General features: G+C 54.1%; 1 protein-coding gene and 1 long non-coding RNA gene across 5 annotated transcripts in view; one reads left to right on the forward strand and one right to left on the reverse strand.

Annotated features, from left to right (window-relative positions):
• The window catches only part of LOC122200156, a 37,700-nt gene extending 32,584 nt beyond the window's left edge, over positions 1-5,116 (reverse strand). The window contains exons 1-3 of one of the 4 annotated variants that reach the window (XR_006193737.1): positions 4,205-4,253; positions 2,395-2,508; positions 958-1,014 (exon numbers count right to left, since the gene is read on the reverse strand). This is a non-coding gene — a long non-coding RNA (uncharacterized LOC122200156). Of the gene's footprint in view, positions 1-957; positions 1,015-2,394; positions 2,509-3,462; positions 3,560-4,204; positions 4,288-5,008 lie in introns of those variants that run through there. The other 3 variants (XR_006193738.1, XR_006193736.1, XR_006193735.1) reach the window with 3 other exon arrangements.
• Positions 1-22,095, forward strand: part of CREB3L1 (cAMP responsive element binding protein 3 like 1) — a 34,930-nt gene that overhangs the window by 9,524 nt on the left and 3,311 nt on the right. The window contains exons 2-10 of the mRNA XM_042905625.1: positions 9,279-9,507; positions 12,774-12,958; positions 15,757-15,835; positions 17,536-17,693; positions 18,368-18,517; positions 18,670-18,728; positions 18,927-18,995; positions 20,806-20,905; positions 21,822-21,948. Coding sequence (XP_042761559.1) covers positions 9,279-9,507; positions 12,774-12,958; positions 15,757-15,835; positions 17,536-17,693; positions 18,368-18,517; positions 18,670-18,728; positions 18,927-18,995; positions 20,806-20,905; positions 21,822-21,948 — 1,156 coding nt within the window. The remainder of the gene's footprint in view (positions 1-9,278; positions 9,508-12,773; positions 12,959-15,756; positions 15,836-17,535; positions 17,694-18,367; positions 18,518-18,669; positions 18,729-18,926; positions 18,996-20,805; positions 20,906-21,821; positions 21,949-22,095) is intronic.

Below are 22,095 nucleotides of genomic sequence, written 5' to 3' on the forward strand. Positions count from 1 at the left end.
TCAAGACCCTCCACTCTCAGGTAAGCCATGTCCCTGTTGTGCCCAGGGGTCTCAAAGAATCTGAGCCCTCCTTCTGAGGCCAGCCTAGCCTGGCACCTCACCTCCTTGGCCCTCCCAGCCATCAACTGGGACAAGATGCCCAGAGCCCTTTTCATCATCCTCCCAGAGAGGAGGCCCAGCCCTGCCCTCTGCTGCCCCAAGGCCTTCACCCCTTCCTCTCCCAGAGCTGCAAATCAGTTCCACATTCGGGATCTGGCATGCACTATCTGCTCAGAACTTTCCCCTCCCAGTTAGCTCAGGCTCCCATCTCCCCCCACCCCACATGGTCAGCCCATGGGGTCTGCAGAAGGGGAAGGACTCCTGCCTTCCGTGACCCCTTTAGAGGGCTGAGAGGAAGCTTGACTATGGCAAGGCACCAGAGGGACTATGGACAGGAGGCCCTCTCAGGGAGAGATGAAAGAGAAAGGGTAGAGGGGGGTGGGGCAGAGGCAGAGCTTGAGCGAGCATAGGAGGGGATGAAGGGTTGGGGGTGGTGAGGGAAGGAGCGAGGTAGTTCCCAGCTCAGCACATTCCTGAGACATCTGGACGCTCTGGAAGAGCCCCAGCTGGCCCGCAAGGCTGTGGCTCCAGCTTCTCTGCTCTGTGATGTCAGGACCCAGCAGTCCCCCCTCCTCTCAGAGTCCCACTGGCCTGAGGTCCACCTTGGGGCTGAGTGCTGGGGTCTCCTCCCCAGACCCCTCACTCTCAGTGAGCAAGGACGAGGCCCCTGAGGCATGGAGGAAACCCCTAGCCTGGAGGAGGGCCTGGGCATGGCGGGTGGAGGCCAACACAGAAGACCTAGGGGTTTGCCCAAGCAACTGACTCAAGGAGATTCCTCTTTGGAGCTGATGCCAGCCCCTCCCTTCTCCTTGCAAGGGAGATAGAGACAGAGGAGAGACTCTGAAAATGGCTGCTTACCTCAAGCTGTGTGATCCTGAGCCTGTCTGCTCCTTCCCTGGCACTCAGTTTTTCTCTCTGTAATAACAACAGCTACACTTCAGTGAGACCCTTCTCTGTGTGCTGCATTGTATCAAGCACTTTACAAATATCATCTCATGTAATCCTCACGGCAACCTAGTAGTTAGGTAGACGTACCCCTATTTTACAGCTGAGACTGAGGCTCAGAGAGGTTAAGTAACTTGCCCAAGGCTACGCAGTAGGTAGCAAAACCGAGATTAGAACCAGATCTGTCTGCCTCCCTTGCTCTTAATCATTGAACTACATTGTCTCTGTAAATAAGAGGGGGCGGACCTAATGATGCCAGAATTCTTTTCAGCTCGAAAATTGTAATGATTTTTTTTGGCTATCGTGGGGCTCTTCAAGAAGGGCAAGGGCAGGCATTAGTCACACACTGGGTGGGGGAAGGAGAACAGAGGCAATTGGCTTTGAAGCATCTGATGGCTCAGGAGTCTTTGGAGGTCCCCTCCCTCGGAGTCCCAGAGAGGTCCAAACCCCAGAGGCTAGAGCCACAGCCTGATCTCCAGCCGAACCCAGGGGTCCCACACCTTCCCTGAAGGATTGGAGTAAATAAGGAGAGAGAATGTAGCTTCTTCCAAAAATAAAACCTGAGGACAACTCAGACAGGCCAGGACAGCTGAGGAAGCCAGAGGCCGAATGCTGAGTGCACTGGAGAGAGGAAGAGGCCAAGGGAACTCCAGCCAGAGCCGGGTGGCAGGCTCCAGCTGAGGAGGGCCTTCCAGCTGGCCAGGGGCCGGGAGAACAGCTTGGCCAGGTGGCCACTAGGCTCTGTTGACATTCTTGGGCCGAACCAAACCGTGGGGCAGCTCCTCCAGCACTAAGCAGGGGACTGTGGTCCCCAGGTACCTGGTCTGTCTGGGGCTTAAGAACAAAAAGGCCTTGGGAAAAAATAACCTGGAAAATGGGTACAATAGGCCCCACTAGGGAGGAGCCGAGGGAAGGAGTCCAGGAGCATGGAAACTCTGCCTGGAGCAGGAGCAAGCTGGCACCGAAGCGGAATTCAGGGCAGTCATTCCTGGAGGCTCAGCTACAGAAAAAGGGCCTCAGTCCATTAACTCACTGGCACATTCCTTCATTCACCCACTCATTCAGTCCATCGGTCAGTCACTCAGCAAACGCCTGAGCACCTACCATGTGCTGGGACCAATGCTAGGCTTTGGAGATACACATGAGAATTGGACACAACAAGACACAGAAGCAGTATGGCTGGATCGTTTCAAGCTATACTAAGGCACTTGGAAACTATCCTAAGGGCAGTACGGAGTCATTGATGGACACTGAGGAAGGGAGTCACACAGTCATGTTGTGTTAGAAGATCCCTCTTGATGGAGGTGGGGAATGCTTAGGAGACAGATCGGAGTGCCAGCCTTAGCTTACCTTCATAAACAGGGTAGTCACATCACTAGTCAGAAAGTCTTTTGTGAGCAGGAATTAGGCTTTGTTCATCTCTGTATCCACAGGGCTGGGCACGTAGTAGGTGCTAAGTAAATACTGGAGAAATGCAGAAGTGATGAACAAATGGATGTGATTAGACACCCTTATTCTCCAGAGGTCCCCAGTGCCAGCCCTGGCACTTAGTTGTCAGTGTCCTGAGCTGTCCCACAGGGATCCTCTGGCCACTGCCTATGGACCAACATCTCCAGCAGCCAGACCGTGGGCTGCCGTGCCCTCACTGGGGCCAGTCACAGCTAATCCCAGCCCTGGGCGGCGGCATTCACTGCCATCGCTTCCTCCTGCCCAGACAGCACCTGGCACTAACCCCAGGGTTGGGCCACGGTACATGGGCTGCCTGGTCAGAAGATGCCAGGGGCTGGCCAGGAACCTGCAGGCCAGCTCTCCACTTTCCTGAGGCATCTGTGGCCTGGGCAGGGAAGGGTTACCAGTGTCAGGAGAGGGAACGGGAGAGCCAGACCAACGGGGCTGGGGGCTAGAGAGAATGCACACACCGTGCCCCCGCCCAGGCCCTGCTCTGCACAGAAGCAGCCTGTGGTGGATGCCAGCCTGCCCTTTCCTCTCTCCCTTCCTCCCTCCAGCACACTCACAGAAAAGCTCCATTCCCATCCTGCCCCTCCTCCAGTCCCAGCCCTCACTGTCCCAGCCCCAGGCGAGCCTGGGGCTCCCAGAGCTCCCTCGCTGGGGGTCATATGACTCAGGCATGTGGGTTGGCGCAGTCAGCATTTAGTTCTGTGGTGGTGTGAGATGTTGTGTGTGTTCAAGTGAGAGCGTGCATGACTACGTCTATGACCATCCCTGGGGTGGCCGTGCATATGTGTGTCTGCATAGGACACTGTGTGTCTGTCTGATCACGTCTGAGGAGTGTGTCCACTTGGGGCCTGTGTTGGTGCTTGCCAGTGTCAGCCTAGGTGAGCCCATGAGCGTGTGTATGTGCAAAAGAGGACCTGCCCCAGGCTGTACGTGGAATGTGCCCATGGGTGTGGATCTTACAGCGGGTGGTGTCGGAGAAGTGGTGTTTCCTTATGTAAGAAGGAACCCCACAGCCCACGTCTGTGTAGCATATCCACACGTATGCACACACATGCACACAGAGGGAAGCATTTCTGCTTATTTGGACTTGGGCTCTGTGGTGAATAGTTCGGTAGGGGGAAAATATGAAACCTCAGCAGCCGCCGTCCCTGGGCCTGTGGGGAACGGGGGATGAGAGTGAGGTTGGAGGTTGGAACAATGCACCCCCCCTTAACCCCCCCTGCCAGGAAAGCTCAGGGAGGGACTGGCTCCAGGGACTGGAGAACTGGCTGCATCCCTTCCCAGTCCCCAGGGAGGCCAGGGCAGAGGAAAAGAGCCCATTCTCTGAAGACTAGTTCACTTCACCCTGTCCCTGCCTGCCACCCCTGCCCCAATAGGAACACAGTCTATAACCGATGGGGAAACTGAGGCCTGGAGGAGAGATACCACCTGCCCCTGCCCAGGTCTCAGAGCACAGCTGGATCTTGAACTGGGGGGGGGGGGGGGGGGGCGCATCCCGAGTCTGAGTCCAGGGCCTTTTCCCCTTCAAAGGACAGCCTTTGATTCCGGCTCTGGGAAAGGGACACCCAAATGCCTGGATGGTGATGCATAAGGACAAGGAGGGCCTGACAACTGGATACCCAGGGGCCCATCTCCCCTCCCTGCTCTCTCTTGAGCCTACCCTTCCCCGTCCCTGCCCCCCCCCCCCCACACACACACACACTCAGGGCACAGCACTGACTCAGACTGGTGGCCCTTCAGCTTGAAATGGGGTCGATTTTCTAGTGACCACGAGGCAAGTAACCGTCCGGGAATGTATGGGTCGGGGGCGGGCGCGTGTGGGCCCAGCCTGCGGGGGAAGGGAAGAGGGAAATGTGAGAGGACTCTCCTCCCATCTCTCTCCAGAGCTCACTCTCTCGGAAGGAATGTCCGGGCTTGGGATTCCCCCCCACTCCTTATCCCACAGCTCAGCCTGGACCCACTCCGGTCTCCTCCCTCCTTTCCCCAAGCACAGACTGAATCAGCGCGGGCCAGGGGAGAGGCAGAAGTCAGGAACAGGGGGTGCAGGCACCACCCGGCTAGGGGCCAAGGGAAGTGAGTGCTCTGAGGCTGCCCCAGGTCGAGGGAGAACCTTCTCCCACACACTCTCTCAGCAGACAGCTGCACCCCCAGAGCTTTTCCGTCTCTCTGCATTGACCCCCGTGGGGGAATTACGGGAGGGGAACTGAGAGTAGCTTCAGATGGTCCTATTACCGCCCCAGGAGCGTCCCCACTCGCCACTCCCCGCGACCAGGGACCGAGACCGCGTTGTCCCATCAGTGCGCCCTGTGATAGCACTGTTCCAAGAGGGACGGAAGGAGGTGAGCCGGAAGATCGGTGAAGGGGCTTAAGGACTGGTGCCCGGCCTTCCCTTGGAGCCAGGGACGTCGGGGGAGACCCTCCCTCTCCACTTCCCCCTACTCGCCGCGCGGGGTCAGGAGCCGTGCAACCGATAAGGGTCTTGGGACAGCGGGGCTGCTGGGCCCACCTGGAAGCTCCAAGGAGCCATCCCGGCCTCGGCCCCAAGCGCTGAAAGGGACACACAGCCGGACCTCGCGCTGCAGGCCCTTCCCACGCGCCGGCTTTCGGCGAAGCACGGGACCCTCCTCCGCCTGCGCCCCGCCGCCGCCGCCGGCTGCCCGCAGCCTCCTCCCATTGGCCAGGAGCTCCGTGGGCTCCACCAATGAGCACGCCGGACTCCGGCTCGGGGCGGCCCCACAGCGCGCCGGCCTTAATCTCAGGCCCGCAGAGCGCGGCTGGGGGCACCGGGTCCTTCTTTATTTAAATTTAAAGGGCAGGCGCCCGAGACCTGGCTGCCGGGCTGGGTGCTGCCAGGAGACGTATGCGCGGGGGTGCGAGCAGGAGAGTGCGATACCAATCTTCCGAGAGGGAGGAGCAGAGAGAGGAGCCGGGGCTGACTGCGCGTGGCCTCCGAGAAGGAGCTTGTATTGGCATGACTGTAGGAAAAAGTCTTTAACGAGGAGGGAAACAAATCATAATATTTCCTTCTCTGGCTTCCCATCCCCGTTGCCTGGCAAGGCACCCCAGAACGCTCACCCCCTACCCCCAAAGAACCCTGTCCCCCCTCTGAACGTTGACCCACGACCCCCTGATGTTCATAAATTTAACCCTCCTTCCTCCCCGGGGCAATAATTTCCTTCAGATAGTCTGAAACCTCAGCTTTTAGCGTGTGAATTAGGGGTAGAGCTGGGTGTGGTTGGGGGAAACATGGGCATGCTGGAGCTGAGGAGGCCTGAGGTCCCCAGAGTGGGCTTGAACCCCTCCCTCAACATTGCCAACTCTGTGACTTTGGGTAGGTGGCTTTCTCTCTCTGGACCTCATTTTCTTCACTGGCAGATGGGGGTGTGAATGGGAGGTGAGGACCATGGGCTCTCGAGTCCCTTCTGCTTCTAATGTATTGATGATATAAACCAACCATAACTGAGCTGCTTTGACAGATCAGGCACCAGATAGAAGAAGTAAGGCTACAAAACCCTCTGAAGGGTTTTGCCAGTCCCTTCTGGCATGCTGGCATGAGCAGGAAGTTGGCCTGGAGGTGATGAGACATGCCCACCATTGCCACCAGAGGTCCGACCATCACATAAGGAAGCCCTGAGCAAAGAGGACCGGGTTTTCTGAGTGTCCTCCACCCCCACCCTGCCTGCCCCTTGGCCGCCCTCCCCTTCCACTTGGCTCTCATTTTCTGGAAGCTCCATCCTGTTAGGCCTTGGCTGCTGTTTCCAGCAGGTGGGGTGGGGGCTGCTCACCAAAGGGGGCCAGCTGAGCTCCCTGAGCAGGTTCCTGTGGGCACCCCAAAAGGGGTCTCTGAGAAGGACCTGGCTTATTCTGCCTGGAGCCAAGGCCTTCAGGGACCCCAGCCCAGACTGGAGGAAAGTATTTCTCCTCTCCCAGGCCCCGGGAAAGGGCTTGGCAAACCCTTATCGCCTGAGAAGCAGCTGCTGGAGAAATACCTTAGCCACTGACTCACTGTCCTCCCTTCTTCACAACCCCCTCCCACTGGGCCCCACACCAGGCCTTTGAGAGACCCTGGAAGAGTGAGCAGGGGCAAAGCGCCCCCAGCTGGGCTGGCCCAGGCCCTGCAGAGGGTATAGCTAGCACAGTCCTGCCTGTGGCTGGCTGTCTGGTTGGCGGGAGGGGGTGGGGAGGGGATGCCCTGTAAACGGCCTTAGTGTAGGATCACAGTTATTCTTAGAGATGTGTTTAGCTGATGCTTCTGACCTCCTGATTCTGTCTCACCCCAGACATTGATAGATAAATGACCTACTGATGGCATTGCCCTCTGGGGAACAAGGACCTGTCCCTCCACCGATGGTTATCATGGGCCAGGTGCTAGGATCCAGCAGGGGAACAAGATACAGACCGTGCCTCAGGGAGTTTTCCGTCTGGCAAACAGGCAATTCTTGAACAGAAGAATGTCTGCTACAATTGGGAAAGGACTGGGCAATGAGGGGTTGTGGACACTTTCCCGTTGTACTTGACTCCCTGGGCCTCAGTTTCCTTATCCGTCAAATGCAAATACGCAACTTCCTTATCTCACTGGGTAATTGTGAGGATTAAATAAAAATTGTGCATATGAAAGTACTTCGGAAAGTTAAAATCGCAACAAAACCATAAGGTGATGATAAGTTCTGGCAAACTGGGAAAAGGGGAGAGTACCTGAGTCAATAGTTTTCCACATTTATTTTGTCCTTGATTCTCTGATCATTCTTCAGCTCAGCTCAGCTCAGGCCTGGAGTTAGGCTTTTAGGAACTGCAATTTCCATACTTATAATGGCTAATAACCATTGAGTACTCACTACATACTAGGCACCATCCTGTTATATGTATTCACTGTATATGTGTTCTATATATAAATGTTATATGTACTTATTTTACCCTCATAATCCTATAAGGTGAATATTAAGCACCCAACAAATATTTGATCATCATGACAACACTATAAAATAGGAACTATTATTTCCCCTTTACAGATAGGGAAACTGAGGCACTGAGAAGCGAATAACTTAGCAAGTCATGGGGCTAGAATCAAAAACAAGTCCATCTGACTGCACAGATGGTCATGTGGCTCTGAGCCTTATTCTCAGAGGGCTTCTCTGTTCATCCCTTCAGGACTGGGGCAGGCTTTGAGTATTCCACGCCAGAAAGGGCCAACAGCTCCAGACCTTGAACCAATCCCCCAGAAGCCAGTCATTAACCACTCACCAGGTGGGATGCCAGGGCCTGAAGCAACCCCCTCCCACCATCTCTTCCAACCCACCAGCAAATTCATTCAGTCAGTAAATAATGAACAGCAGGAGCATGTCCTTACATGTTTATAATTCTTTAGAGAGAAAAACAATAAGCACCTACTATGTGCTAGCCACTGGGTGCTTTATTAATAATAAGAGGCAAAGTTTGTTGAGTAATTATTATGTACCAGGGGCCATTATAAGTGCTTTATATGTATCAATTTAATTCTTACAACAATCCTAGGGTGCCTGGGTGGCTCAGTTGGTTGAGCATCTGACTTCAGCTCAGGTCACAATCTCACGGTTTATGAGTTCGAGTCCCGCATCAGGCTCTGTGCCAACAGCTCAGAGCCTGGACCCTGCTTCAGATTCTGTGTCTCCCTCTCTCTCTGAGCCTCCCCCGCTCATGCTCTGTCTCTCTCTATCTCAGAAATAATTTTTAAAAATTCTTAAAAATTCTTACAACAATCCTAACAAACTATTATCAGTCTCACTGTACAAAGGAGGAAATGAAACAGAGAGAGGTTAATTAACTTTCCCAAGATCTCAGAGACAAGTATTTTTCAGACTTTTGTTTTCTGAGAAATATATTTCACTTCATTACCAAGTACCTACACACACACACACACACACACACACACACACACACACACACACAAAGACAAGATGAAAACCTCACAGGTATTTAACTTCACTGTGTGTAGTGCACTCTGATACTTTCTATTTTTTCTGTTTTATTTTTTCTTAAATCCTGGTTGTGACCTACTAAATTGATTTCACAACCCATTAATGAGTCACCACCCACAGTTTGAACAGCACTGAGTCACAGCTAGAAGTATCAAGGTCAGGATTCGAACCCAAGCAACATGGCTTCAGAGTCTAATCTCTTGGCATAAAGAAGGAATGTCTTGGAAAGGGGAGAGTCTGGTGGCGTGAGGACAGGCAGGGCTGTGCTAATGAGGGGAGTAGAAGCCTTGATAATCCCACCACGTTTCACTCTAGCAAAAAGATAGTACAGAAGTCATTAATATTGCCTTTGAGATGCAAACGTGCTGGCATAGACACACATTCTTTACTTAGTCTTCCCATGAAGTAGGGTGGACAGAGAAACAGACTCAGGCAGTCTGAGTGATTGAGCCAAGGTCTCAGAGCCAGAACTACAGCATAGCATCCGGTCACCTGTTCAGGAATGCTTTTACGCCCTCCACATCTCACTCTTGAGAATGACGACAGTGAGGCTGGAAGTGGCAGTGGAGACGGTGGTGGTGAAGGTGAAGTGGTGACAGCGGTGATGGTCATGATACAAATGATACTAGTTGGTCCTGAGGATGTGGGCAGTGGGGAGGTTGGTGGCAATGGCGGTGGCATTAATGATGGCAGGAAGAATAACGGGCAGGTTGCACTGACAGCGGTGGTGGTAGCAGGCCTGAGGTGGGGGGCAGCACAGCAGCACCTGTGCCCCCTTCCCAGGCTAAGCTCACTGTCCCTGCTTCCCTCCTCCTTCCCTAGCATTTCCCTGAGCACCTGGACCACTTCGCGGAGAACATGGAGGACTTCTCTAATGACCTGTTCAGCAGTTTCTTTGATGACCCTGTGCTGGACGAGAAGAGCCCTCTACTGGACATGGAACTGGACTCCCCCACACCAGGCATCCAGGCTGAGCATAGCTACTCCCTGAGCGGTGACTCGGCACCTCAGAGCCCCCTTGTGCCCATCAAGATGGAGGACACCACCCAAGGTACAACAGGGTAGAAGGACCTAAGGACAGCACGGGCCCAGGAGGGGAGGAAGCTTGTGAGGGGTTGTGGGGGAGGCCTTCAGGCTCAGACTCCCAGAGGCACACGGGGGAGTCACCCACAAACACCTCTCAGAGGAGTTCGGCCTCCTGCCTTTTGGTGCTCGCTCATATCAAACCCATACGGGCACTTCTCAAAAGGCTGTTTTGCTGGCTTAGATCAGTTGTGAGCAACGGGTGGTTCCTGGACCAGCAGCAGTCACCTGGGAACTTGTTAGAAATGCAGATTCTCAGTCCGCCCAGACTTGCTGGATCAGAAACCATGTGGGTAGGGCCCAGCCTTCCAGGTGATTCTGATGCACACTTGGGTTTGAGAACCACTGACTTAGAGGAAACAGTGGGGGGAACTAAGCCATAAATGTGGACAAGTTTCTGAGACTCTGGAACCTTGCCACCCTCTGATACTTCACTGTCCTCTGAAATGCTGCCTGGGAGAGATGTCTGCACCCTAGTTTTATTCCCGAAGGTATAGTTCCCTAAAGCTCCCCTCCAACCACCCCCCCCCCACCACCACCACCACGTCCTGCCTGTTTAAGCAAAGGGCCCTTTGAGTCCCTCCTGTCTGGTAACCAACACTGGACATCCCCAGACTGTGCCCCACCTAGAAATGGCCCCTTTGGATGTTTCCTCAAATACAGGTGGTCCTGGCCCTGTCACATTTGGCTAGGTGATCATGGATACATCTCTTAGCCTCTATAAAGCCTCGGTTTCTTCATCTACAAATGGGAATAACTATAAATATTTCTATAGTACTGTGTGGTTTACAAAGTATCTTCATGTTAATTATCTCATTTATCTCTCACACTTTTATCTTTATCTCACACTTTTTTCTTCTCACTTTTATCGTAATCCCCGTTTGTCTGATCAGAAAAATGAGGCTTCAGGAAAACTAAGCTGTTTGGGTCACACACACAGTAAAATGCATAGTAGGGACTTGGGAGCAAGCAAGCTCCTTGATACTAAACCTCACACCCTCGCCACCACATTTTTCTGGCTCAAGGGCCAGCAGGGGGTACTGGGTTTGAACCCAAACAGGCTTTGGTGTGCATCCTGATGCCTCCACTAGCTGCTGTGTGATCTTGAGCAAGTTGCTTAATCTCTCTGGGCCTCCATTATAAAATGAAGATAACATATGTGCCATAAGTATTCTGGCCTTGGGGTGGGGGTGGGGGGGCGCCTGTGTGGCTCAGTCTGTTTACTGTCAGACTCTTGATTCCAGCTCAGGTGGTGATCTCGCAGTTCATGGGATCGAGCCCCAAGTCAGGCTCTGCAGATTCTGCTTAGGATTCTCTCTCCCTCTCTCTGACCGTCCCCTACTTGCTCTCTCTTTCTCTCTCTCTCTCAAAATAAATAAACATACATTAAAAAAAAAAAAACGCTGGCCAGAATTTTTAAACATATACCTAAAGTACCCAGTTTAGTGCCCAGTACATAATATGTAAAAAGAATTAGTGGCCATTTTAATTGTGCATATAAAAGTCCTGTTTAATAGGACTAGGCTAGAACCTAGGACTAAAACAATGAACGTTTAATTCCTCTTTCGCTTCAGAGGACAATGGTTTTGAATGAGTTTCTTAATATTCTTATCTATTAAATGGGGATGATAATAATAGTGCCTGCCCCATAGGATTATTGGAAGGGATAAATGAGTTCATATATATAGAGGGCTAAGAGCTGCACTTAGCTGCTTCTGAGGGTCTTTGAGATTCCCCAGGGGCAGAGATGGGATGTTATACCCCACTCCTGTCACCCCTGAGGGCAGGGCCACCACCTGGGCTTTAAATGGCTGCAGGGCTTGTGGCTGCAGAGGTCTTAGCTTCCCAACATGCCCTGGCCTCTCAGCCAAGCCTCTGGAAGTCATGTCAGTTAGTCCTTAGGCCCCACCCTGGAGAAAGGCAGCATGTGGGGCAGACCCCCTCTCATGGCAGGTTCTCCATCCACCCCCGCTAGGCTAGCCCAGCTCCTTGGCCTCCCCAAGTCTATTTTTAGAGCAATTTGTCTGTGGGCCCTTTGCAGGGGCAGCTTCCCGGAGGCCGGACAACTGGCCCTGTAATTTGGGAAGATTGTGGGTGTTCCTGGAGCCCTGGGGCAGCCTGTGGCCCAGAGCCAGGGCGTTTAGGCTCCCAGCTGGGTGGGGCCTCGTTTCTGAGGTGGGACCAGGCACCACTGACCCCTCTCCCTACCCACAGCAGGCCCCAAAGGCCAAAGCCCCCTCGCCCTTTCCCTGCACACTGGCTCCCCAGATCTGCGCCTCACCTCACCACTGCCTGGGGCCTGCTGGGGCCACCGTGGGCAGGGCTGACTTAGGGTGAAGGACTGTAGACACTCATCAGGAAAAGGGGTGATGCCTGCCAGCCCTGTGGTCCAGGTGAGGCCAAAGCCCCACTAAGTGGGCAGGAAAAGGACACTGCCATGGGAAACCTGAACATCACACCTCACCACCAACATGACCCCCACCCCCATCACCAGGTCCTGTGGATTCTCCCTTCCACATCTGTCCCCAATATGTCCCTTCCTCTCCATCCCCACTGTCGCCTCCTTTCCTCAGGCTTCATCTTCTCTCGCTGGGCTATTTCACCAGCCTGCTGAGAGTCTCCCTGCTTCTGTCTTGCCTGCAGTCAGTCCAATCAATGCATGCACACACGCAGAATGATTTTTTTTTTTTTTTTTTGATATTACAAATCTGAGTGCGCTTAAAACCCTTCAGTGCTTCCCCATTACCTTTAGGACAAAGTCACAGCTGTAAGTCTGGCCCATCTTCCCCTTTCCTTTCCATTCCAGCTGCCCTAAACTTGCTTGTGACTGTTACTAGGTCCCCAGCGCCTAGCACAGTGCTCAGCAGATGTTCTCTGGATGGCAGCCATTGTAGTGACCATAGCTAGCTTTTATTGAACATTTACTTCTTGCCGGGCACTTTTACAGATGAAGAAGCTAAGGCTCAGAGAGGTTAAGCAACTTGCCTAAGGTCCCACAGCCAGTCAGGAGGGGTCCAGATCTGTTGTCCACACCTGCTGTGTGAGCTGCTGAATGAAGAAGATGCCCCACATCTTCTGGCCCCAGCCTATGTCACAAGCACCCCCCTCTGCCCTTGCCTGCCTGCTGCCCTCCATTCCCTGGCATCTCAGTCCAGAGGAGCTCCCAGGGGGAGGAGGGGGGCAGAGCCCTCTGCTCGGGGAGTCCCCTGAGCCTGGTCCTGCCCCCTTTCCCAGACGTGGAACAGGAAGCATGGGTGCTGGGACACAAACTGTGCTCCGTCATGGTGAAGCAGGAGCAGAGCCCGGAGCTGCCCGTGGACCCTCTGGCCGCCTCCTCAGCCATGGCTGCTGCCGCTGCCATGGCCACCACCCCGCTGCTGGGCCTCAGCCCCCTGTCCAGGCTGCCTGTCCCCCACCAGGTGAGCCTGGGGACGGTTCCCAGGGGCTGAGGGAGGGAGGCAGGGTGGTGGGTCTCTGTGGGAAGAGGCCTTCAAAGCCCTGTGTACCCCAGGGCTACGTGAACTGGGAGCCACGTGACCCTTGGGACTGAAGGTCAGAACTCCCATGGACGCCCTCACCTTCCTAGAATGGGCACAAACCGTAGCACCCTCGGAGTAAGCTGGGGGCCTCACCGTGTGCAGAAGGAAGTTTACAAGGACCCAGGCAGGGCTGAGGATCAGGGGCCTGGTCCACGGTCTCAGAGATAGACATGGCACAGGCCATGTTATTTTCTCAGAGCATCAGGACTTTAAAAAGAAAAGACCAAATATGAGAATTCGAAAGTTTTGCTGTACTTCAGTTGTATACGCTCATGAGATCAACGTTTTTTACCTCATACACTCATGCCATCACCCCCCCCCCCACCACCACCTCCCACCACCACCACCCTCCACGATACATGGATAACAGCATTCAGCTATAGATCCAACATCTGAAGAGCCTCCTGGGAATGCCAGGCCAAGTCTCTGGGCCCTGCCTGTGTCCTGTCTCTGGGCACACTGCCTTCTTTTTATTCCTTCAGCTTCCTTGTCTGTAAAATGGGAGCAGGAGCTGGCTCTAAAAGGCTTCTTGGCCCGGAGTCTACAATCTAAGGGCCATCTTAAAATCCCTAGTTACGGGTTTGACTAGCTCTGCCCCCTGCTGGCCACACATCTCACCCGATCAAAATGTATGTGGCCAAAGGCAAGCTCAGCCCCTCCCTACCCCACCATCAACCCGTCGGACCAAGGGTCCGCTGCAAAGGTGGAGGATCTTTTGTGACCACCTCCAAGGCTGGCTCAGCGACTCCTCAGGCCTTGGCAAAGCAGGAAGGGAAGGCGCGGCAGCAGCCGCCAGAGTCTTGGAGGTTGGGCACGTGCCTCAGAGAAGGAAACTGAGGCTCAAGGAGCTAAGCGACTTGCCCAGAATCACACAGTCAGAAATAATGAACGGCATTCCAAACTCTGCAAGACCCAGAAGCCCACACTTCCCGCTCTAGTGAGGTCACAACACCCTTGTGGAAGGCACAGGAACCAGAAGTTGGCATTGTCAGTCACAGGCTGTGGGACCCACCCTTTCCATCACAATGCCTTCTCTGTCACTTGAGGGCTGAGCTAGGATGCAGACCAGGGAGTCTCCAAGGTCTCTGCCAATTTGAACCTTCTGCGATTCTTACTCATCTGCCTAAATTGGGGATTCTGTGTCCCACCCAGAATATCATGACCTCTCCCTGCTGGCTGCAGAACCAGAGGGGAGCCTTGGTCCTGAAATTCAGCACCCAACAACACAGTGCCTTCCTCAAAGAGAACACCACTTAGGTGCATGTTGATCGTCGTGTGTAGGCAGCCATGCGTGTTCTTGATGTCCTTTCTGTAGCAGCAAGTGGGAATATAAAGAAATAGGGATGCGTGTTTGTTTAAAACATAGATCTAGGGGCGCCTGGGTGGCTCCGTCGGTTAAGTGGCCGACTTCGGCTCAGGTCATGATCTCGCAGACCGTGAGTTCGAGCCCCGCGTCGGGCTCTGTGCTGACAGCTCAGAGCCTGGAGCCTGCTTCAGATTCTGTGTCTCCCTCTTTCTGACCCTCCCTCGTTCATGCTCTGTCTCTCTCTGTCTCAAAAATAAATGAACGTTAAAAAAAATTAAAAAAAAACAAAACATAAATCTAGTTCTGTTAGTCCCTTGCAATCCAACCCTTTAGGGGCTCCTTATTGTTTCAAACTTCCTTGTCTGGTCCCTTTCTACCTTCTGTGAATCCTCCCACCACCCCCACGCCACCCCCTCGCCAAGCCATCTGATCTTGTTTCCTACCCCTCCACCCCTGGCACACACCCCTACCCTCTGGACACCCTGAATACTGAGTTTCCGGATCCAGCCATGCTCTCTGGCCTCTGCGCCTTTGCAGATACTTTTCCCTGCGCTTGGAATGCCTTTCCCCTCACCACTGGCCCCATCCTTTATTTGGAACATTCCTGTTGATACTTCAGGACTCGTTTCAAACTTCAGTGGCTGAGGGAGCTTACCCTGAGCCCCCAGCCAGTTCATGCCTTCTTAGTCTGTGCTATTGTTACCGCTCACTGAACAGCTTCAATGTGCCAGACGTTACCTCTCATCCTTTCCGCAAACTCTGCAAACCACATAGCAAACCACATAACACCATACCACGGCCTACCGCCTACGTGGCCTTCACAGTCCGTGCAGGGCAGCCTCCACTAAAAAAATGGCCTTGGCCTTGGAGGTCACAAGAAGCTCTCCTTCTCTGAGCATAAGGTCTAAACTACAGTGGGGCACTTGGGTGGCTGAGTCAGTTGAGCGTCCGCCTTCGGCTTAGGTCATGATCACACAGTCCATGAGTTCGAGCCCCGCATCGGGCTCTGTGCTGACAGCTCAGAGCCTGGGGCCTGCTTTGGATTCTGTGTCTCCCTCTCTCTCTGCCCCTCCCCTGCTCATGCTCTGTCTCTCTCCGTCTCAAAAATAAATAAAAACATTTTAAAAACTTAAAAAAAAAAATAAACTACACTAACCACTTGACCATCATTCTCTTCTCTTAGGTCTGACTTGGCTTCTCCAAGCCTGAAAACCTGCCTCTGCTCCCTCTGGGCTGTGCTCGGAACACTGAGCGCCGCCACCTCCTTATGTGCAGAGCAGACTGCCAGACTCAGGGGAGGGTGGGAGGTTGAATGGCATGGTGGGGACAGCCCCAAGGACAGCTGATGGAGATGGACCCATGTCTTCCTCAGGCCCCAGGAGAGATGACTCAGCTGCCAGTGATCAAAGCGGAGCCCCAGGAGGTGAATCAGTTCCTCAAAGTGACACCAGGTAAGTATGTCCGGAAGGGGACTCTGCCTCTCTCCAGTCTTGGGCAGACAGCATCCCTACTCCCTTGGCCCAGCCCACCCATCTCCCTTGACAACTCCCATCTCTCTTGAGAATATCCTTTCCTCCCTGCCCTTCACACTTTCCCTTCCTCAAGCCCCCTTCTTACCCAATCTACAACTGTCATCTCTGTTACTGACACTCTCTCACCCTGTTTGCTAATCCCCCTCCCATCATTCACTGATGATGCCCACTCTGTAGCCATCCATCCTTCCATCCATTTGTCCATCCATCCATCCATCCATCCACCCAGTGAGTTCATTGTGCATGTCCCAGTACCAGGAGCTGGGGAAGCAGAGAGAGAAGACAGTTCCTGTGCCCAAGGAGATCAGAGTAATGAGGGCCAATATCATAGCAGCCAAATGGATTAAAGTTGGCAGATCCCGGGAGGCCTTGGAAGCCTCCCAGATCTGACAAGGAGGAAGGGAACAGAGGAAGCTTCTTGGATTGGCCAGAAGGAGAAAAGGCTAACTGAATCTTTCCAGTCCCACCCCATTAATCCATCAAACATTCATGAAGCATCTACTATGTATCAGGCCCTGGGCTCAGTAGCACATGCTTTAGGAGGATGAATAAGGCCCCAGTTTCACCCTCAGGTTGCTCACTTCCTTGGAGAGAAGACTCACAGAAGGCAGAAAGGGGCCACTGTGAAAACACATCGCCTTGTAGAGTGCCCTTCTATCCGTAAAGCATTTTTACAAACATTAGCTCATTCCATCCTCGTGGCTCCCTTCCAACAGGAAAGTGAGGCTGGGAGAGGCTAATAAACATGACTATAGGCCACACACTTGGGGCAGGTGACAGCAGAACTTGAACTCGGTCTCTCTGGCTCCAAGTTCAGGGCTCTTTAAGAGGCAAATCAAAGTCTGGGAAAGGAGAGAGGACTCCTGCAGGGGGCAGTTTGGGGCGGAGCCTAGAAGGATGCAGCTGTTCTTCCTAAACCTCAGCCCAGAGCCTTCAGGTCTCCACACCTGCTATTAGCTGGGCTTTCTGTGCCGACCTGGGAGCTCTCCCTGCAGCTAGGCTCTCGGTCCTCATGGCTCTACCCAAGCTTCTTCCTGACCGCTTCAAGTGTCAGTCTTCCTGATGCTGTGGCCACAGAGAAGCAACAGGGGTGGGGAGGCTGGGGAGAGCAGTGCCCCTGGCTGGTCTGCCGAAAGCCCAATGCTGTCCTGTTACCCTGAAGTTGAAAGAGGAACCCCTGGGGTTGATGTGGCTAAAAGTTTTGCAGTGGAAAAAAAGAAGTGACAGAGGCTGTTGCTTGCCCAGCCTGATCCCCATGGGTCTGACTGCAGGCAGATTCCAGTCACCTCTGGGGTTACCAAGCTGGAGGCTCAAAGGGTCTGGACCCTGTGAAGTCAGGGATGGGGGAGGGACTTCAAGAATCTGGCCTCCATGATATCCACACCAAGGACCAGGCTTAAGGGAGCCAGACCTCTGTGGCATCAGAGATGGGATGGCACTCAGGAAGCAACTTCGGGGATGTCAGCTCATCTATGTGACATGGCAGAGGGGCTTGTGATGTTACAGCTGGTCAAGGCCCCAGTGTTCCGTTCCCCACAGTGTCAGGGCTGGCTGACCTCTGATGTCCAAGCAGAGCTGGGATGCAACCCTGCTAACCTGGATTCCCCCGCTCTCCCCAGAGGACCTGGTGCAGATGCCTCTGACGCCCCCCAGCAGCCACGGCAGCGACAGTGACGGCTCCCAGAGTCCCCGCTCTCTGCCCCCCTCCAGCCCTGTCCGGCCCATGGCCCGCTCCTCCACGGCCATCTCCACCTCCCCCCTTCTCACCGCCCCTCACGTAAGCAGCTGGGGGTGGGCTGACCCTAGAGGCAAGGAACTGAGTAAGTCCACCCTGTACATGACCAGCAGGGAAGGGTCTGGGGAGCCCCAAGCCTGATCCTCATCCCTATCAGAATTCAGAGAGGTGCCTGCCTGGCAGATGGGAGTGAGAATCTTTCAATCCTGCTTTGAGGTGAAGAGGAACCAGGTAGAGAGGTCCAAGGGGCCTGCCAAACCCACACTGTTGCCGAGCCAGGACTAGAACTTGACATTCCTGACCTCTAGGGGGATGGCCCAGGCTCTAGGAGGCCCAAAAGCCCCCAGGAAACATGGAGCTAGGCCCTGAGTCCTGGGATGAGTGTGGAGCCTCCCAAGTGGAGACTGTAGGGACATGAGGGGGCTGCTGCTTAGGGGCTCTGGGCAAGCAAGCTTTGAGGCTGTGGATTCCAGAATGGGATCTAGGGACACCCCCGCCCCCCACCACAATAATAGGCTGAGTGCCTAATATGCTGGGCTCGCAGCACTGTTGATTCATGTTATTGGATTTAATTCAGACCCACCCTTTTTCAGATTGGGAAACTGAGGCTAAGAGAGTCGAGTACCTTCCTCAAGTCACACAAAGAGTAAATGGCAGAGCTTGAACTGGAATCCAGGGCTGTCTGGTTCCTAACCATCATGTCGTACTTCCCACAGAAATTACAGGGGACATCAGGGCCGCTGCTCCTGACAGAGGAGGAGAAACGCACCCTGATTGCTGAGGGATACCCCATCCCCACGAAGCTCCCCCTCACCAAAGCCGAAGAAAAGGCCTTAAAGAGGGTCCGGAGAAAAATCAAGAATAAGGTAAAGCATGAGCTGGACCCAGCCCCTTCCCTAGGACTTCCTTGGTGGGTGGGAGCCTCTGCTCCCCTGGTGATGCCAGCCCTAAAATTGAGGATCCCCAGGAAGTGGTTACGTGGCTATGGTAACCCCTGTTCGGGGGCTTGCCCCTCTAGATCTCGGCCCAGGAGAGCCGCCGCAAGAAGAAGGAGTACGTGGAATGTCTAGAAAAGAAGTAAGCATCCTGGGCAGGGTGGCAGGCCTGGGACCCACTCCCCAGCCTGCCCCGCTCTCCCTGGTCCTCTCTCAAAGGGCACCAGAGCAGAGGGCGGGGGGAGCGGGATGCCACAGGGAATGGTGGGGCAGGGGTGGGGGGCGGGCAGCAGTGGGTCTGGAGGCTGCCTCTGAGCCTTTGCCTACTTGGCCCCCTCAGGGTGGAGACATTTACATCAGAGAACAATGAACTGTGGAAGAAGGTAGAGACCCTGGAGAATGCCAACAGGTGAGTTGTCCCACCTGTCTCCTCCCTGGCCCCCCACCCTTCTGCAGCCAGTGCCTGGCTCTGGCATAGCTCTGGGAGGCAGGAGAGAGACGGGGTAACTGAGTTCAGGATGACAGGAACCCTGCAGAGCCTGGGACCCCTGGCCTCCCATCCTTCTTCATCCGCACATAGCTCTATATGCTATGACAGGGCAGGTGCGACGCTTAAATGAGCTGATGTGGAGCAGTGGCTTTCCAAGTGTGATCCCAGACCAGCAGCAGCAGCCCCTGGGAACTTTCAGAAATGCTTATTTTCAGGCCTCAAGCCAGACCTAGCGAACCAGGAACTCCCCGGGGAGGGATCAGCAACCTGTGTTTTAGTAAGCCCTCCAGGTGATTTTGGTGCACCCTAAAGTTAGAACCGCTGGTGTAGGTGTTGCTGCTCAGGGTTCTTCTTACCAACAAACAGCATCGGCACCACCTGCAGAATCAGAATCTGCATTTCCGCAAGATCCTTCAGTGATTCACAGGCACAATTAAGTTTGAGAAACATCAGCGTGGAGCCGGCACAGGGCCTGGTGGCCACATAAAATCACAGCCTGGGTTTTTTGTTTGTTTCGTTTTTTTTTTTTTTTTTTTATCCCATTCTGCCATGTTTGCGATTCTGGGAAAACCATTAAACCTCTCTGGGCCCCAGTTGCTTTGTCTAAATGGGGATTATCGAAGCTCTGTCTCACAGGATTTGTGTGAAGGTTCGATGAGACAGTGCAAGTAAAGGGCCCAGAGCTGTGCTTGGCGTTTGAGAATGCTGAATTCATGTCAGCTCTTCTTCTTCTTTTTTTAATGGTTATTCTGAATTCTTGATGGTGCCTAGCCATGAGCCCACAGTAGGTCTTTAATAATTATTTGCTGGGGTAAATTAAAATGACGTAGATGACAGCTGGTCATTCGCAGGTGCTCAACAGAAGGCTTTTTCCTTCTTTCCTCCCTTCTCCCCCAGCTTCTCCAGCAGGATCCAGCCACTCCCCTGATTGACCTGGAGAATGCCCCCCACTCAGGGAAGGGAGGCGGGAGTCCGCACCCCTCACCCCTCTACCTCTGGCCCAGATTCCTCTCTGGCCCAAAATAGGGCCAGGCCCTTGGAGCTATTTCGCCACCTGCTGTACATTCTGGTAACTGCAACCCCACTGCCCGGCTAGGTGGAGGAAAGCGATGGTTAAACTGTTACTCACCAAGCATGGGCTGAGTCCCCCCTGTGTGTGCCCGGAGGATTCCACGTTGGGTGGGACCCGGTCCTCGCCCTCAGGGAGCCCACAGTTAGTGAAGGACACTGACATGGCAATCCGTAAATAAACGAAGTGCTGCAGGTGCTGTGATAAAAGCAACAAAACAAAATCAACGAAAATGGTAGTTACCATTTACTGGACCCTCACTACACACCAGACAGCTGCCACACGTGGCCGTCTTATCAGCTCAGGGAGTTGTGGGGTTCAAAGACAGGAAGGTCAATTTAGCTGTGGCTGGTGTAGGTGAAGAAAAAGGTGACCTCAGCCCAGGTGGGGTAGACCCTCCTCCCACCCCCACTTTGCTGAGGAGCAACCCTGAACTCCCATAGGGTGACCCAGCTGTTCACTATGAGACAGGCCCCAGGTCCCCCCAAGCCACACCGCAGAGGAGCCAAGCGGGAGGTGACCTTTTCTGTCGTGGCTGAAATGGACACCTGGTGTGGAGGCTAAGGCTGGAGCCAGCCCAGGTGCACCCTGGGAGAGCTCCAGGAGGCAGAGATGCCTGAGGGGTCAGAGCGTGCCAGGTGACCACTGTGCCCTCCTCAGGACCCTGCTGCAGCAGCTGCAGAAACTCCAGACTCTGGTCACCAACAAGATCTCAAGACCTTACAAGATGGCCGCCACCCAGACTGGGACCTGCCTCATGGTAGGTGCTGTTCCCTCACCCCAGGGCCACACAAGGACAAGACTTCCCCAGGCTGGCTTTCTAGGAAAGCAGGCAGAGCTTGGAGGGATTGGCCACATCACCAAGGTACACGATCCTAGTGCCTGGTGAGCTGGCTCCTGCAGACCCCAGCCTCTTAAACCAAGCCCATGGAGCCTTCTAGAACATGACCTTCTGTGATGAATTCTAACGCCGTGTGGATGTGTAGTGGCTCACATGAACCCAGCTAGGGGATAGCAGGGCAAGTCCCTTGAGGAGGCCACTTCTACAAGGCCGCTGGGGAGGAAAGGGCTTAAGGAAACACAAGGAAGTTTGGACTTGGTTGTTTCTTTCTGGAACCAATAGCGAGGAGAAGGTTGAGCAAATCTCTAGAAACCCAAAAGAATATGCAGGGTGTGGCTCAGGCCTCTGCAAGACCCTCTTTCACTCTGTCCTGGAAATGTGCGGCCTGCTGCCCCCTGGCTGATCACTCCCCAGGCCCTCTGAGAGCCTCACACTGTCAGGTGGCAGTCACCCTGTGGGCAGGGCTTAGTTCCTGGTGCGTGACTCTCAGCTCCTCTTGTGAGAACCTGGTATGATGCTCTGTCCCCCTCCCTTAACCCCCCAAACCGCCACCTACTCCTTTCTCCCTGTCCTGATTCCTCCACCTTATAGGTTATAACCATGTTGACCACTTTCCTCTTTTTCTAATGCTGCCTATGGCAGTTCCCTACAATGAGCTGCGATGCTCTGAGCAGTCTCCCCAACCTTCTCCAGAAAGGGTAGAAGAGCCCACATCTAGGGGGTAGTTGGCTCTGGGTGCTGCTTTTTTGGAAAAACACAGAGCCTTTTATACCTATTGGTTTGGGGGCAGAAGGATTGAGGGTGGCTCTGACCACCGCTCTCTCTCCACTACCAGGTGGCGGCCTTGTGCTTCGTTCTGGTGCTGGGCTCCCTTGTGCCCTGCCTCCCTGAGTTCTCCTCCAGCTCCCAGACTGTGAAGGAAGACCCTGTGGCCGCTGACAGCGTCTACACAGCCAGTCAGAGTGAGTGGGCCAGGCTATGTTACCTGAGCCAGGCCATCTTCCCTCAACACCAACTTCCAGACAGAAGCCAGACACGAGAATGGAGCCAGGTTCTGGGTGGGCGTTATCTTCTTCTGTGTCCTCATTTTGCAAATGGGGAGACTGAGG

Source organism: Panthera leo, chromosome D1 (assembly GCF_018350215.1).
Source record: "Panthera leo isolate Ple1 chromosome D1, P.leo_Ple1_pat1.1, whole genome shotgun sequence".
Lineage (NCBI taxonomy): Eukaryota > Metazoa > Chordata > Mammalia > Carnivora > Felidae > Panthera > Panthera leo.